Raw genomic sequence first — 17,606 nt, 5'->3', positions numbered from 1 at the left:
TAAATGGACTTACTGGACCAAACTTTTTATCATTTGTAAGTTAAAATTTTGAAATATGTAGCGAACAGTGCAGACAATGATCAGCCCACATGGGTGTAGGGGGGGGGGGGGCTACTGGCTGATATTTGTATGCACTGGTCGCACGGGTAAAATGTGTTTCCACCAGCAGACAGCTAAGAGTTTAATCAGCCGATGCCACTTGCCTAACTTAATTAACAATCTGGTGAAGTCCTCTCGATTGACATTGAAACGATCTGAAAGTCACCTGCCTAACTTAATCACAGTACAGCAGCATTTAAGCAAAAGGCTTCTGCTTTTTGGTTATATGTATATTTTTAGCACCATTAAAACAAAGAACAACAAAGGTATTTAAGTGATATATCTAAATACTTTAATAAATTAAATTACAATGCTACAAATGTAATGACTTTTAACAGTCAAACAAAATACTCAAGCAACCAACATAATACGAAACAGTGAACAATTTAACAGTGCCATAATTCAATGTCGTATGATATGCTAATCCCTGTGCTTACTACTGATAGCTGTTTTCAAGATAATGTAGAACAGATTTAAGTAGATTTTTCATAATTTTAGGCATAAAATTACCAGCAATTGTCTCTAATTAAGTCCGGTATCACATCGATAGAGTTTCTACATGTTATGCACGCAAGACCTCAAACCAGATGTTATGATAAATTATAAAACCTTTCTTTCTTTCCCAAAACAACATTATGTGGACATGCTGTGTCTGTCATTATATGATATGCTTCAAACCTCTTAAAATTCCCTATTATGTATAACTTAAAAGCCCACATTTTACCACACACTTTTTAAAAATGCTAGAGACAGTATAAAACCTGATGTCATTTTTTTCTATTATTTAATAATAGTAAATAAATGTATATGGAATGTTGTGAAACGGATGTAACCTCTTTTTTATGTCATACCAGTTACAACTGTTTTGCCACATACCCCACGATATCACTCTTAACTTATACATGTAGTATGATCCTACATGACTTGGAAAAGTAAATATGTAAAACAAATGAAGATTACATATCAACCATTTAACTAAAATATACACGTTTTGACGCCTTATCAGATTCATTGTAGCTTCTTGCATACGCATTTTCACACCTTAGGCCATTCCCCTATTTTATATATCAAACTAACATCATTCCATATCTCACTGCCACACAATGGTAACACATTCAAAACATAGAAAAAGCTGTTTAAACTGTAACAGGTAAGTTACTATAATAATACATGTACAATAAATTATCAACAAGGTACAATACTGAAGTATCAGAACAAATTATCTACAATTAACATAATAATTATATATATACAATAATCATCAAATTATGAATTTCAAAATCACAATCAGTACATTCTATATTAATTTGTGTGGTAATAATTTGTGTGGTTATCTCAACAATTAATATCCCTATTTTTCCAACAATGGCCAGTATGAGAAACCTTAAATAAATACATCCTTGATTTCTTAACAATTTAATCATTTGTCTCATTAATGTAATTGGTGTCATAAATGGCAGTTTCAATTTGGTGTCATAAATGGCATAGTTCAACTGGTGGCAGAGTTCAATCTGGTGTCATAGATCAATCTGGTGTAATAAATGGCATAGTTCAAATTGGTGCCATAAATGACAAAGTTCAATCATGATCTGGTGTCAGAAATGACACGGTTCAATCTTGTGTCAAAAATGGCATAGTTCAATCTGGTGTCATAATGGTATAGTTCAAATTGGTGTCATAAATTGTATGTCTCAATATCAATTTTATGGCACAGTGAAACTCATCAATCTCAATAACAAAAAAAACACAATCATATGTTTCTCATTCGCTAAGTTCTTCACTGGTGGACCGCTTATTTTAAATGTGCCCGAAATAATGCAAAAAGGGACACTCAAGCATCCACCATTAAAACCTGAAAAAAATCATACAATATCATGATCTTCACAGCATCACTGTGACTAAGAGGTATCATAAATTGAATCTCTAATATTCAAAACAAGTTGCCAGAGGCAAGTAAAATGAATTTCACAAATTTCACCACTCAGCAAGGAAGACTCATTATTATGATTAAGTGCAATAATATTAATTTTCTAAAATTTGTAAATCGTGGATGACATAACAGTTTTCTAGAATTTACACTTCAATTAATTATTCAACTTTTTTGTTAAAAGTACTAAAGTTGAACAATTTCCCGATATATTTTGCATCATAGTAGTGATCATGGGAAATTTTCTTGACAGAGTGAAATGAAGATGAATCTTTACAAGCCCTTTTTATAACTATTTCTCCAGCAATACATAACAATTTCAGTCATAAAAAACTGAAATAACTGAGCTAGCTGCAATAAGAAGATAGGATTTCTATATAATAAAATATACAAATAAAAATACAAAACCGTTTCCAAAGATGCTATTATCTCAGTCTAAATGTAATAATTTTTAAATTTTAAAAACATTACCAGTATCAACATAACTATAACGTTATAAATCATTTTATTGTAAACCAGTCTCAAATACTGCCATCTGATTGGCTTATTCAAATGGTAAAATTTGAAAATGACAAATTGTAAGCTTTCATTTACAGACTGGTTTTCAAACTGTTTCAAAACTTTAACTAGAACTATCACTAAATGTGATTAATACCCCCACAAGTCTGCTTCGGAAATGAGGATGTTACTAGTAACAGAATACCTTGTAAAAGAATTAAAACATAGAGTTATGGTTGTGGGCAATTAAAGATAATTGTGGTTCATGTATGTTGCATTTCCTTTCAATGTGGTTGGCCATTGATGAAGTTTAATTGAATTACTCTGTAATAAGTCCAGAAAGACAAAGAAAAAGAAAAAAGGGCAATAACTCTATAAATACTGAAGATAGAGTTATAGTTCTTGTGCACTGCACTTCCTCTTATTGTGCTTGACCATTGTATGAAGTTGTTTTGGATTCCAACCAGTACGTTTTAACTTATGCTCCGGACAAGGAAAAGTATCAAAGGGCAGTAACTCTGTATTTTGTCAAATGGAGTTATGGCTCTTGTGCACTGCACTTCCTTTGAAGGTCCTTGACAACTGTATGAAGTTGTACTGAATTCCAAAAAGTAGTTTTCAAGTTATGCTCTGGACAAGGAAAAGTAACAAAGGGCAATAACTCTGTAATTAGTCAAGATGAAGTTATGGTTCTTGTGCACTGCACTTCCCCTTATTGTGCTTGACCATTGAATGAAGTTGTTTTGAATTCGAACCAGTAGTTTTCAAGTCATGCTCTGGACAAGGAAAAGTAACAAAGGGCTGTAACTCTGTAATTAGTCAAGATGGAGTTATAGTTCTTATGCACTGCACTTCCTCTCAATGTGCTGACCATTGTATGAAGTTTTAATGAATTCCAACAATAAGTTTTCCAGTTATGGTCCGCACAAAAGAAAGCAATGAAAAAGTAACAAAGGGCAATAACTCTGTAATTACTTTAGATAGAATTATGGTTCTTGTGCACTGCACTTCCCCTTATTGTGCTTGACCATTGTATGAAGTTGTTTTGAATTCCAACCAGTAGTTTTTAAAGTCATGCTCTGGACAAGGAAAAGAAACAAAGGGCAGTAACTCTGTAATAAGTCAAAATGGAGTTATGGTTCTTGTGCACTGCACTTTCTCTCAATGTGCTGGACCATTTGTATGAAGCTTTAATAAATTCTAACAATTAGTCTTCAAGTTATGGTCCGGACAAAAGAAAGCAATGGAAAGTAATAAAGGGCAATAACTCTGTAATTACTTTAGATAGAGTTATGGTTCTTATGCACTGCACTTCCTCTCAATGTGCTTGACCATTGTATGTAGTTATATTGAATTCCAACCATTAGTCTTCAAGTTATGGTCCGGACAAAAAAAGAAGGCAATGGAAAAGCAACAAAGGGCAATAACTCTGTAATTAGTCAAGATAGAGTTATGTTTCTTACGCACTGCACTTCCTCTCAATGTGCTTGACCATTGTATGTAGTTATATTGAATTCCAACCATAAGTCTTCAAGTTATGCTCCGGACAAGGAAAATGCAACAGACAAAAAAAAAGCAATGGAAAAGCAACAAAGGGCAATAACTCTGTAATTACTTTTGATAGAGTTATGGTTCTTGTGCACTGCACTTCCCCTTATTGTGTTTGACAATTGTATGAAGTTGTTTTGAATTCCAACCAGTAGTTTTCAAGTTATGCCCCGGACAAGGAAAAGTAACAAAGGGCAATAACTCTGTAATTAGTCAAGATAGAGTTATGGTTCTTGTGCACTGCATTTCCTCTCAATGTGCTTGACCATTGTATGTAGTTATATTGAATTCCAACCATTAGTTTTCAAGTTATGCTCCGGACAAGGAAAATGCAACGGACGTCTGGACCGACCGACCGACCGCCCGACCGACCACCGGGTGACTCCTATATACCCCCCCAAACTTCGTTTTGGGGGGTATAATTAAGTATTACTATTAATGCCAACAACTTTGACCGCAATTGAAAATAATATGTAGATATAATTATGTAGTATATGGCAGAATACATTGTATGAACGATTGTCATTCATTTGAACTATGGAGATAAAACCAGATTTGAACCAATCTCTGATATATGACATGTCTACGTCCTTGCGAGGGGTTTGACATTGATGGAAGATAGATACTGTTAATGTTCTCTTTATATAAATATGCTGTAACAATTTTTTCAATTTTTTTAATTGATAAATAACTAGAAATGTGTCCATAGGACACAGATGCCCCCACACGCCACTGTTCTGTCAATCTTATGACTCTAGGTCAAATATTTTTTGGACTACATGTGCCACAAGTTGAAAACTAAAAATCAACAAAGGGCCATAATTCTGTTAAATTTGGTGGCAGCAAAAATCCCTTCCTTTACTACCATCTACACATTAAGGTTGTAAATCCCTGGAAGTTTAAGCAAAATCTGCCATCCGGTTTAAGAGGAGTTACGTTCACAAAATTTCTACATAGTATATAATGAAAAAATCAACAAAGGGCCATAATTCTATAAAATTTGGTCGCAGCAAAAATTCCTTCCTTTACTACCATCTACACCTTAAGGTTGTTCATCCCTGTAAGTTTTAGCAAAATCTGCCATCCGGTTAAAGAGGAGTTGCATTCACAAAATTTCTACATAGTATATACATTGTAGTGAAAAAATCAACAAAGGGCCATAATTCTTTGAAATTTGGTCGCAGCAAAAATTCCTTCCTTTACTACCATCTACACCTTAAGGATGTTCATCCCTGTAAGTTTAAGCAAAATCTGCCATCCGGTTTAAGAGGAGTTGCGTTCACAAAATTTCTACATAGTATATAAAGAAAAAATCAATAAAGGGCCATAATTCTATTAAATTTGGTCACAGCAAAAATTCCTTCCTTTACTACCATCTACACATTAAGGTTGTTCATCCCTGTAAGTTTAAGCAAAATCTGCCATCCGGTTCAAGAGGAGTTGCGTTCACAAAATTTCTACATAGTATCTAGTGAAAAAATCAACAAAGGCCCATAATTCTGTTAAATTTGGTCGCAGCGAAAATTCCTTCCTTTACTGCCATCTACACATTAAGGTTGTTCATTCCTGTAAGTTTAAGCAAAATCTGCCATCCGGTTTAAGAAGAGTTGCGTTCACAAGATTTCGGGACGGACTGACGGACAAGTGCAACGCTATATGCTCCCACATTGTGGGGGCATAAAAACTGATCTAAAAATATCAAACTGACTATAATCAAAGTCCAGATATTCTAAATACATTTCCCAGAGATCATGCATTTATTTATGATAGTTATGTTGCTATTAAATATTACCAGTAAATCATATAATTTCGTTTAAATCTTAATACTTAAGAATGAACATTGAGAATAAAAAATGGATATATTACCAATTATCTAAAATTAGATTAAACGTTTATTTTGAAACAAAATCCACACACACAAAAAAAAACTGTTGCTTTTTTTATTTTGTATTGTTATTCAATATTGAAAAAAAAAAAAAAAAATAATAATAATCAAGCAAAAAATATCATTCAGAATTTTAAAGCATATCACTATATCAATTCATTAAATCAATTATGAAGAATTGAATCTTAGCTATAATTTTCACACACAAGAAATAACAATATACAAACATATAGGCTTTATGAGTTCATAAATAAATTTCAAGTATGACACACAAGTACATAACAACTTCACAACATTTAGGTTTTGGTGTACTGAGGTATTTACATATGGCCAATATGGTTTTTAAACAAAAAGCACAACATAATTACCCGGTTCTATACTGATCTTAAATGGATGAATAAACAAAATTTAATAGTTTGAAACTGAATTATGCAAAATATCATATAATTAACTAATTGTTTTTAGCATATTTCTATATCTACTAACAAACAAGGGCAATTTCTGAATATTTTTAAATGTTTTAGGTCATTTCTGTCTTTAAGTGAGTATGTCTATGTTATATCTCTTCATTTCTACATTTGACCTGGGACATAATATAATGACAAAAGCAAAACTTGAATTTGAAGGTAAGCTGCTTTTACAAATAACCTTTTACTTTGTTAGCTTAAGATGCCATTGTTAACTTGATACAGAACAATAATATATAAAAGAAAAAAGTATGATAAAAAATTATCTGATCTCATTCAAGCACAATATTTCTTGTCAAATTTCATACTTTTTTGTTTTGAAAAACTTTAATCAAAATCAATGAAAATAACAAAATTTAATTTTATTGAAAGCGATAATTGATAACTTCATAAAAGCTATCATCCTCAATGGATCAATAGACAAAAAAAATCATAGACTTAAACCCTTTAGCCCTCATTTATTGACAGGACGAAGACAGACAGACAGACAGACAGACATAACAAGGTTCAATATAACAAAACTTTAAAACAAGTTATTAAATTATTGTAATGAACCCTCCCAGTGATGCAATTAGTTCAGCAAGGTATATCTCCAATAATCTTCAAATACTTTTATGTATTGGACTTGGCCCGTTTTAAATTTAGAACAGTCCATTTCTTCTGTCAAAGTAATAAAATTGAACATACAAAAGTAAACAGCCCTGGGTTTGAAGTTAGAAAGAAAAATCTTTAAGCTCAAACTCAGATCTTAGGCATTTGATTGGTCAGAAACTGTCACTGTATGCTTACTGACCAATGAATATCCTGAGAACAAAGTCTTAAACTTCAAGGCCTTGTCAGAAAACTTCAAATGTGAGAACTGGCTGAGTTCTATAATATTGATACTGATAATCTCTTCCGAGCCTAAAATGGGTTTACACCTATTTTTAAAATATGAAGATATTTATCTGTGTTAATGATTCTCTGAGACATTTTTTTATCATATAAATTGTTTGAATTTTGAAATAAAATCATTTCATTTTCTTCATTTTTTTCTTCAATAAAATTGTATTCATTTATCTTATATACAAGTAACAGTAGTGACTAAGAAAATGGTTAAAATCTTCAAAGAGTGAATGCCGCACTTTGAGACAAAATGTTTATACTTGTGAATAAATAAATAAAGAACACACTTATTGAGATCTTTTGAAAATATAAAAATCAAACAGTTCTCATTAAAATATATGAATTTCATTTATTAAATTACACTAGTCACAAATCTCTCAAAATAGATATAATGTATAAAAGATTAAATAAAACATGCTGACTGAAATTTTAATTTTTTATGAACGATTTATTACCAGTTCTTACAAAGATTATGAAATGAGGGTTGTTTAAAAATTTACAAATATTAACATACATATTTTGGATGAAAAAAAAGTTTATTTAGGAAATTCTGCAGGTAAAGGGTTGAAAGTGAAAGAAATGGAGAATGAAGCATTCCAGCACTGCAGTTGTCTCCATAGACAATGAGCACTGAGCAGTAGACCTGTTTCCAAGTAATATCTTAAAATCTAATGAACTTGTCCATTTTCAGTCTTGACAAAACCGGGGAAATCTTTAAAAAAAACATACTGATTAAATAGCAAAGCGTGCTGATACCAAACAATGCAGACCATGATCAGACTGACTAAATAGTGAACAGTGCTGACCATGATCAGACTGACTAAATAGTGTACAATGCAGACCATGATCAGACTGTCTAAATAGTGAACAATGCAGACCATGATAAGACTGTCTAAATAGTGAACAATGCAGACCATGATAAGACTGTCTAAATAGTGAAGAGTGCAGACCATGATCAGACTGTCTAAATAGTGAACAATGCAGACCATGATAAGACTGTCTAAATAGTGAACAATGCAGACCATGATAAGACTGTCTAAATAGTGAACAATGCAGACCATGATAAGACTGTCTAAATAGTGAACAATGCAGACCATGATAAGACTGTCTAAATAGTGAACAATGCAGACCATGATAAGACTGTCTAAATAGTGAAGAGTGCAGACCATGATCAGACTTACTAAAAAAACGAACAGCGCAAACCATGATCAGATGGCATGGACTTGCTGGTTTAATTTGGTCTGCACTGGTCACACTGGTAAAATCAGATGCCCCTAGCAAGCTTAGGGTTAATAGCAATACCAGCCTTTGTAATCTTTGAACAACCCTCGTACATAAGATGTATTCTATTTTCTAAAAATAATCTCAATTTTTTATTTTAATTGAACCTTTCAATTTTCTAAAAAACAAAATAAAATCCATCTACTATCATTCGAAACCTCAACATCTCCCTTTTTTGGCAGAAAATATCATCTAAATTTTACAATAATTGTACTCTAAGCAAAAATTAACTACATTTACAGTAATGTAAATCTTTGGTGCTTGTTCAGCCAGAAAGCTGTAGTAAAATACCGTGTTGACTCAATTCTTCGCCTTTTTGGTGATAGTAAATGGTTTAATCTGGAAATGTTCACACATCTCATCCACCTACAAAATCAGATAACAAAAACATTCTTTAATTATAAAATCTAAACGGTTAAAGTCCTACAGAAAACAAGTCTAATGAACAAAAAATTATAATAAACGTTTTCAAACAAAAAAGAAAATGCAATACAAGGGAAGTAACTCAAATAAATATTACCCTATCAAATATTTGAAAAGCTTGACTCATTATTATACAAATCCAAATTATTGCTAGCTTTAAACTATCAACTTCTTCTTTATATCTGGGTATTTCAATTATTATAATTATGTTTCAAGGGTTTTTGACACTAAAAAGCTTAATCTATGTAGCTAACTGTATAAAAGCTGGCCAGACTGCAAGGTACATTGTATAGGTCCGTGTGACTTTAAAATTGTATTGTACCATAGTTAAACTGAAGGCAGAGGAGGACTAAGAAAAAACCACACATACACATGTACCATAGTTAGTTTAAAGAGGAATACCAAAGATTTGTATTTAAGATAATGAATTGTGTACATCATAATACAAATGTATTTGTATATACAAATCAATTTTCATTGGCAGACATAGCTTCTGCTTTATATTTATAATTTGGACATGGTGGCAAAATTTGGTTAAAAAGTCCTGTTGAAATTTCCTTTTTTCTTGCCTGTCATAAATAGTTTTATGCAAACACTCTCTTATTTCTGTGACTAATTAAGTTGGGATGAAAACAGTCTCACAACATCTGTATTATATGACAAATTTCAAACTTTAGTGAAAAATGAATTCATTTGATGGATTTTTAAGTCAATTAGCAACACTGTAAAGCTTATATGACAAATTTTCAGCTTTTATTGTCTAGGAAAACTTTCAGTGCCCCTTCTTGTTATTTCAGACACAAGTGGTCACTGACCTTCAAGTATTATTAAAAAGAACCATCTGCAGAAAATACAATGTAAGGCCTGACATAATAATATCCCTTAAAGATTCCAATAGAAAGAAATGCCCAGAAAGATTGCAAAAAAGAAGAAAAAAAATGCCATGTGATTAAAGTGTTCAGTTTACAATTAAATCATGAAAGACAGCTTATTATAAGATTTCATTCACCGATCACTGAAGCACAATAGACATTTCTATCTTAAACGGACTTCGTAAACGTACTTCTTAATACGGAATAATTTGGGGGGTTTCTCAAAACATAAATGCGGGGAAATAAGATAAAATGAGCAGTACGCTAAAACTGGGATGGAACGATTTCAACATATCAACCTATTAAAGATTGAGAAAATATAACCATAGTAGTTTTGGTGTTTTTTCGGAAGGGGGGGATTTCCTATAGAGAGCCTGATTTTCTCATATTTGATATACAAGGGAGAGCCTATTACTCCCGCGATGAGCCGATCGATTAAGTTGACCTGCTGCAACCTTCGAAACAGCCGGCACTGGGTGCTTAATTTGGTCTTAAACTGCTCTCTCATAGTTATTGTTGTCAACCTGTAATTATTCTTTCTGACGTAGACCATCTGCAAGCTGCGGAGCTCTATTACCCCAACCCCCAAAACATCATCGTCGTATTAATATTGGTATAAATATCTCTGTTACTAAAGTATATATAAAATGTAGAAACACTTCAGTGTGAAATTGCACGAAGCGTTAGAATTATACATTTATATGTACACAAATTTCTATAATCTAACTTGTCAAGCATCAGACACATTAATATATATGTTACATATCATAAACTTAAAAATTACAGTTTCCAGTAAATATAATTTCATTGTTTGTGATATGGATACTTGTTACCCAACCCTTAATTGTATCACTTGCGTATATACAAGTTGAAACTCGCACATCTATACGTGCATTCTACATAACATTTGAGAATTACATCACTTGGCCAACCATACTTCAATGGTTTAGTAAACGTGTGGGCTGGGATAAACGGTCCCGCAGTTGGTGCAATAGATGGAACATCACACGAAATATTACGACCAATGGGTAATATGGGGAATCTGAAATTATACTCTTGATACTGTCACTTCCACACTATCAACACATATGTTATTGGAATTCAGATGGCGACCTGTGTATAATTCTTTTTTTTTTATTCTAACACTCGAGATTTCGTGCGATGCCCACTGAAGCGTTACTTCATATTACACATATGATGACATTTACGTTTAGTCCTGTTTACACACCATGTACCAACACTTACTAGTTTATCTTGAAAACATCGGTTGAAAAATTATCACTACAATAGAGTATATAAATGAATGTTCGTTCGTTTGTTTGTTTTTATTTATTGGTCTTTATATAAATTATGGTTATATTGTATCCATCTTAATGTGTTGATGGTTGAGAAATACTATAACTAGCATATACATGTTCATGTAAAAAACCGATGTATTACAGTTTAATTGATTTTTTTATCATATATGTTTTGAGAAAATCCCCCAGTTTATTCAGTATTACGAAGTCCGTTTACGAAGTCCGTTTAAGGTAGAAAGGTCTATTACTAATTATATATACCTACATTGTTACCTTAGTAAAATCATACATGTTTTATTAAATATCTGGTCAAAATATAACAAAGAAATGACTGTGAAATGAATTCAAAATGTGAGCATTTTGTTTCTGTTACAAAATATTATAAAATAATAATAATAAATAATTGATAATTTTAGTTTGATGGCTTTTAAAATCCAGAAAAGATGTCCTTTGAAAAAGAAACAGTAGAAAAACCTACACCTTATATTTATAAATGAAGGGGGATCAGTTCTATCTAAAATGACTATCTATGTAGTTCAAAAGTTTGAAACTCAAAAAATGGAGTAAAAATAGAAAGGGGAAGTCATAAATAAATTGGTGGCCATATTGGATTTTGGAAGCAATCATATCAAATTTGGTGGCCATATTTGATTTTTGGTGGCCATAGACATATTTGATTTTTCAATTTTGGTGGCCATATTTGATTTTTGGGTGGTCATATTTTATTTTCCGGTGGTCATATTGGATTTTGGTAGCAATACCTGATTTGATGACCATCATATTGTATTTTGGTGGCCATATTGGATTTTGGTGGCTATATTGGATTTTCTCAATGTGTTATTGTAGCAGAAAATATCCATATTAGCAATATGTGACAATGCCAAAACTCTTAATGTGAAAAGAACTACACTTTCTAACTACCTGAATACTTAATTGTAAAATATTAAGCACAAGATAGTGCTACAGAAATCTAGAAAGATGAGGTACAGATCATAATTAGAAACCCAAAACATGGAAAAAAGCATAGCCACTTGTTATTTAATTAAATTCTATTATGTCAAAGATAAAAAAAGTTACTCATGCATAAATCTTCCCAGAGTACTTATATAGGTGCAAGAGAAATGGTATATATTGTAATACTGTCTATTGATAAAGCATTCAATAATAAAAAATAATCTTAATTGAATGGAGTGGAATTATATGGGTATCATCGTTATATAAGTACATGTACACTGTGCTAATATCTTTAAACCTTTAAGGTAAAACATTAAGATAGTATTTTACCTAAGCAATAATATTAAACTTAGCAATATTTCATTCACATTGACAAACATGCAGGCAGTTACTTGACATATCTTCCCCACAAGTAACTTCCAACTTCTCAACAAAAGCTGTGGAAAATGACTAACATTAAACACATTTCAGTTGACTGAATCAGACTTCAGGGTGAAAAATGTACTATATCAGGTAAGCCTGGGCCATAGACCCAACAGACAAACTATTAAGCTCACTGCATGGGAATATTCAATGACGCAATGATTGTTTTCAGTAAGGCAATTTATTTAATTGAAACACCGGAAAACTTGAATCACTTATCATGCATATATTATTTCGTCACATTGGTGCAGTAACAGATTAATTCCTTATATGATTTAATAATTGTTAACCCATTTCTGTACTGAGGGAACAATTTTAGGTATTATTATACAAGAGAGACTTCTGTTGCTGCGTCTTTTGTTTCAATACACTTCAAACAGTAATGTATCATTTAGTTTTATAAGTATATCTTAGCTTGGTGTTCATCTGAAAGCTTGTTACTAATTTTAAACTAATTTGAATCTGTTTGGAATCCACACTGTACCCCATACTACTTTTTTAATCTGAAAATATGGTAACATCTACCTCCCTTTTTGCACAAGTTGTTTGGAGACAAAGCTAATTAGACAATGCAATCTAAAGGCAATTATTCTGTTTATTTCATGTAATTATGTGAATATAAACTTGATAGCTTGATCTAGGTACAATATAAAATCTAACATTAATTAAAAATATTTTGTGATATAGCAGGTTTGAACCCTTAACCGGCTAAAACCAAAAGCAATTAGACTAAACTAGAAATGTGTCCATAGGACACGGATGCCCCACACACCACTGTTCTGTCAATCTTATGACTCTAGGTCAAATATTTTTTGGACTACATGTGCCAATAAATTTGGTCGCAGAAAAAATTCCTTCCTTTAGTACCATCTACACATTAAGGTTGTTCATCCCTGGAAGTTTAAGCAAAATCTGCCATACGGTTTAAGAGGAGTTGCGTTCACAAAATTTCTACATAGTATATAGTGAAAAAATCAACAAAGGGCCATAATTCTGTTAAATTTGGTCGCAGCAAAAATTCCTTCCTTTAATACCATCTACACATTAAGGTTGTTCATCCCTGGAAGGTTAAGCAAAATCTGCCATCTGGTTTAAGAGGAGTTGCGTTCACAAAATTTCTACATAGTATATAATGAAAAAAACAACAAAGGGCCATAATTCTGTTAAATTTAGTCGCAGCAAAAATTCCTTCCTTTACTACCATCTACACGTTTAGGTTGTTCATCCCTAAAAGTTTAAGCAAAATCTGCCATCCGGTTTAAGAGGAGTTGCGTTCACAAGATTTCGGGACGTACGGACGGACGGACGGACGCACAGACGTACGGACGGACGGACAAGTGCAACGCTATATGCTCCCACTCTGTGGGGGCATAAAAATTGCTACTACCAGTATAATGTCATGCCTGTCCTACTCCAAACAGTAGTGTCAGTTGACTTGGTTCTATACCCTCAGTAACTTTTGCATTTTGAAACTGATATATCTTGAAATTTTAAAAGGCTGTTCCAAATTTAAAGCTATAAAAAATCCATTACAAATTTCTGCAGGTTAAGTGTTTATTTAAATTTAGTTGAGCTTTGGTTTTATTTTTTTAAAGAAATAACAAGGGTGTAATATCATGCCTATATACTGTATAAAAGAAAACCATGCACCCACCGGATCCAATATAAAAATTCTTTGATTAATTCTAGATAATTAAATGTACATTACATAACTAAATGCTTTTACTATACTCTACTCTAAAGTTAGTACATGTAGTAGGCCAGTTTAAAATTTTTCGTTTCTTACTTTACAGTAATAAAATCATATTTAGCATCTAATCATAAATATAGGTATTGTACATTATACAGTACATGTAGTTACATTATTTATGGCATCGTGGAACCCATCATACATAGCAAAATAACAAGAACGACCCTTGCTGTGTATGGTGGTGGTGTTGGTAGTTTTCACTCTGGCAGTAAGCCACACTGAATTTACACTGAGTTCAACCATCTCATCCTTCCTGGGTAGGCTGTCAAACAGTTTACCAGTACTAGTTGACTTTACTTTTGCACATGCAACAGTGGATACAGTGCCAATGACTGTAGAAAAGAAAAAAATCACAATGAACATGACCTGTACCGTCCGGGAATCGACCCTGGGTCACCCAATTTAAAGGCCAACACTCTACCTATTGAGCTAACTGAATGTCTTTTTATATGTAAAAACAACCATTGCTGTGTATTTATACAGATACACTAAGTGAAAAAGGTTCAACGACATGTCTATCTGATAGATGACTTCCACCTTGGAAGGCTATATGTCCTACTACTGCAGTCAGAGGCAAATTGTGGCCCTGTGAGGTTTGATTGAAATTTCTTGGAAAAGAAAGAAACAAATATGAGATGTACAATTTTCTTTTTTTTCTTCTTTTTTTGTGAACTTTTGTATTTTTCTAATGGACACACAGAGCATACTGTTTGGTACTTGCGATTAAAGCCACTTGCACAAAAAGGAAGGTACAAAAAATGAAATGCCTAGTTTTGCATTATTAACAACACTGGTTTACCTTACAAATTCATCAATTTTTATACAGAAGTCTTCTACGTAGATATTGTTAAGTTTGAATCTGATGCTGATATAGTAAAAGCATTCACGTTAAGAAAGGTACACAGTTCCCTTACCTTGGTATCGTAAAATAAAAGCAAAACAAAATTCATAGTTAAATATGAAGATTACATTCATGTTTTCATTTTTTTTTACATCAAATATGCTCTCTCTAAATTTCAAAATAGCAATCGAAAATTTGGAGAGTAGCCAGTGTAAAACAAATCTGGCAAAGGTAAAAAGGTAAAACAGTGAATTCTAGCACTCTCAGAGAGCACAGCATTGAAGTTCTACAATATTTTACGCTGCAATTAAATTCTCTCTTTGCAATATAAAAAGTTAAAAACACAATGCATTTATTTTAAGAGAGATTCAAACATTATTGAACAGTATTAGTACATCAGAAGAACAGCAAATACTGTGAATTCAGTTAATTTCGTGGGCATGGAATTTTTTTGTTTTGTCACAAAGAACATTTTAGTGGGTTCTTAAATTCGTCGAATATTTATTTTTTCAAAATGGTAAAATGTAAATAATGTGATGCAAATGAAATTTCGTTGGATTTTAAATTTGTGCATTGATGACACCTAACGACAACAAGAGCTGTCACAGGAGACAGCGAAGCTCGACTAATGAAATACTGGACGCAGTAAGGAGGACAAAACTATGAAAGAAAAATCAATTATGTATAATTATGTATTAAGTTATAGTAAAAAAATAATATTGGTTAACATAAATTCCAAGATCAAGGGGAATAATGCTAGAAATAGTCATGCTAGAGTTATGGACCTTGTCACACAACATTTGTGTAATGATAAGAAACATATACATGTATTTGAAGTTTGAAGTAGATACCTTAAAAAGAAAAGAAGCTATTATATTTCTTAAAGAAAATCCTAAGTTCAAAGGGAGATAAATCTGTAAATATTGCATCAAGAGTTATGAACAATGTCACATAAAATGTAATTGTTGATAAGGAATAAGTATTTGAAATTTGAGGTAGATACCTTTAAAAATAAAAAAGTTATAATAAAAAATAACATTTTTCTAGTAAAAAAATCTAAGTTTATGGGGAGATAATTCTTGTAATATTGGTGCTAGAGTTATGAACCTTGTCACATAAGATGTGGATGATGATAACGTAAACATATTTGAAGTATGAAGTTGATCCCTTTAGAAATAAATAAATAACAGTAAAAAAAATATTTTTTATGGAAAATTCTAAGTTCAAAGGGAGATAAATCTGAAAATATTGGTGCTAGAGTTATGAACCTTGTCACATAAGATGGGGATGATGATAACGTAAATACATTTGAAGTATGAGGTTGATCCCTTAAGAAATAAAGAAGAAACAGTAAGAAATAGTACTTTTTGAGGAAAATTCTAAGTTCAAGGGGAGATAAATCTGAAACTATTGGTGCTAGAGTTATGAACCTTGTCACATAAGATGGGGATGATGATAAGGTACATATATTTGAAGTATGAGGTTGATCCCTTAAGAAATAAGGAAGTAACAGTAAAAAATAGTATTTTTTAAGGAAAATTCTAAGTTCAAGGGGAGATAAATCTGAAAATATTGGTGCTAGAGTTATGAACCTTGTCACATATGATGTGGTTGATGATAAGGAAGATATATTTGAAGTTTGAAGTTGATACCTTAAGAAATGACAAAGTTATAGTGAAAAATATTTTACTGCACCAAAACTTTAATCTAAAATCTGGACGCGGACGCGGACGCGGACGCCGACGCCGGGGCGAGTAGGACAGCTCTCCATATACTTCGTATAGTCGAGCTAAAAACCATAAAAATTAATTCCTCATGAATATTAATGATTTTGCAGTAATCTTTAGTTATATGCAAATATGGCATGACTGCCATCAGCAAAGGCAGACACTTGATTATATGGCTATAGAGCACACTGATAGTAAAGCAATATTACACAGTACTGAATGCCTCCTAGCTACATAGTGAACTACAAGTTAGTTAGCAAATATTTTAAGAGACCAAAGCCGAAGGTTGAGGTCAGCTCAATGTTTGGGGCTGTGTTTAACAGTTAAATTTTATGTTCAAAAATGGGCATAACTTAGTTTTAATCTTTTTTTGAAATATGGGTCTTTAAAATATAACCTACAATTATGGTATAGAAGTAGACAATTCTTTATTAACTGTACAGCAGAAGCTCATCTCAGATTGAGTAGGATAGCTGATTTATTTCACTAAATTCTAATATTTCCACTAACTTAAGTAAACAATACTCACAACACAGATTCCGAAGTAAACATGTGACACTGTGACGAAGACACCATATCCTGTGAGAATATAGAATTCTAAAACACCGAGGCTGAGGAAACACACCGTTATTACGATAGTAAATAACGGAACTAACAACCAGTTGACTAGCTCACACCGTGTGTTGCTCATCTGTGCAATAATTAGCCGACACTGAAATACAGTAGTA

The 17,606-nt window shown here is 32.3% G+C and overlaps 1 protein-coding gene across 2 annotated transcripts in view; it reads right to left on the bottom strand.

Moving 5' to 3' along the window:
• Window positions 1–374: 374 nt before the first annotated feature.
• The window catches only part of LOC132747870 (ethanolaminephosphotransferase 1-like), a 32,933-nt gene continuing 15,701 nt past the window's right edge, over window positions 375–17,606 (bottom strand). Inside the window, exons 8-10 of one of the 2 annotated variants that reach the window (XM_060737395.1) lie at window positions 17,408–17,590; window positions 15,110–15,224; window positions 375–8,956 (exon numbers count right to left, since the gene is read on the bottom strand). In XM_060737395.1, coding sequence (XP_060593378.1) covers window positions 15,144–15,224; window positions 17,408–17,590 — 264 coding nt within the window. In that variant the 3' untranslated portion in view covers window positions 375–8,956; window positions 15,110–15,143. The remainder of the gene's footprint in view (window positions 8,957–15,109; window positions 15,225–17,407; window positions 17,591–17,606) is intronic. The other variant, XM_060737396.1, reaches the window with a different exon arrangement.

Source organism: Ruditapes philippinarum, unplaced genomic scaffold (assembly GCF_026571515.1).
Source record: "Ruditapes philippinarum isolate M1 unplaced genomic scaffold, ASM2657151v2 ctg899_1_1_1_1, whole genome shotgun sequence".
In the NCBI taxonomy this organism is placed as follows: domain Eukaryota; kingdom Metazoa; phylum Mollusca; class Bivalvia; order Venerida; family Veneridae; genus Ruditapes; species Ruditapes philippinarum.
Note: the sequence above shows the minus strand (reverse complement) of the source record. Positions and strands in the feature narration are given on the sequence as shown.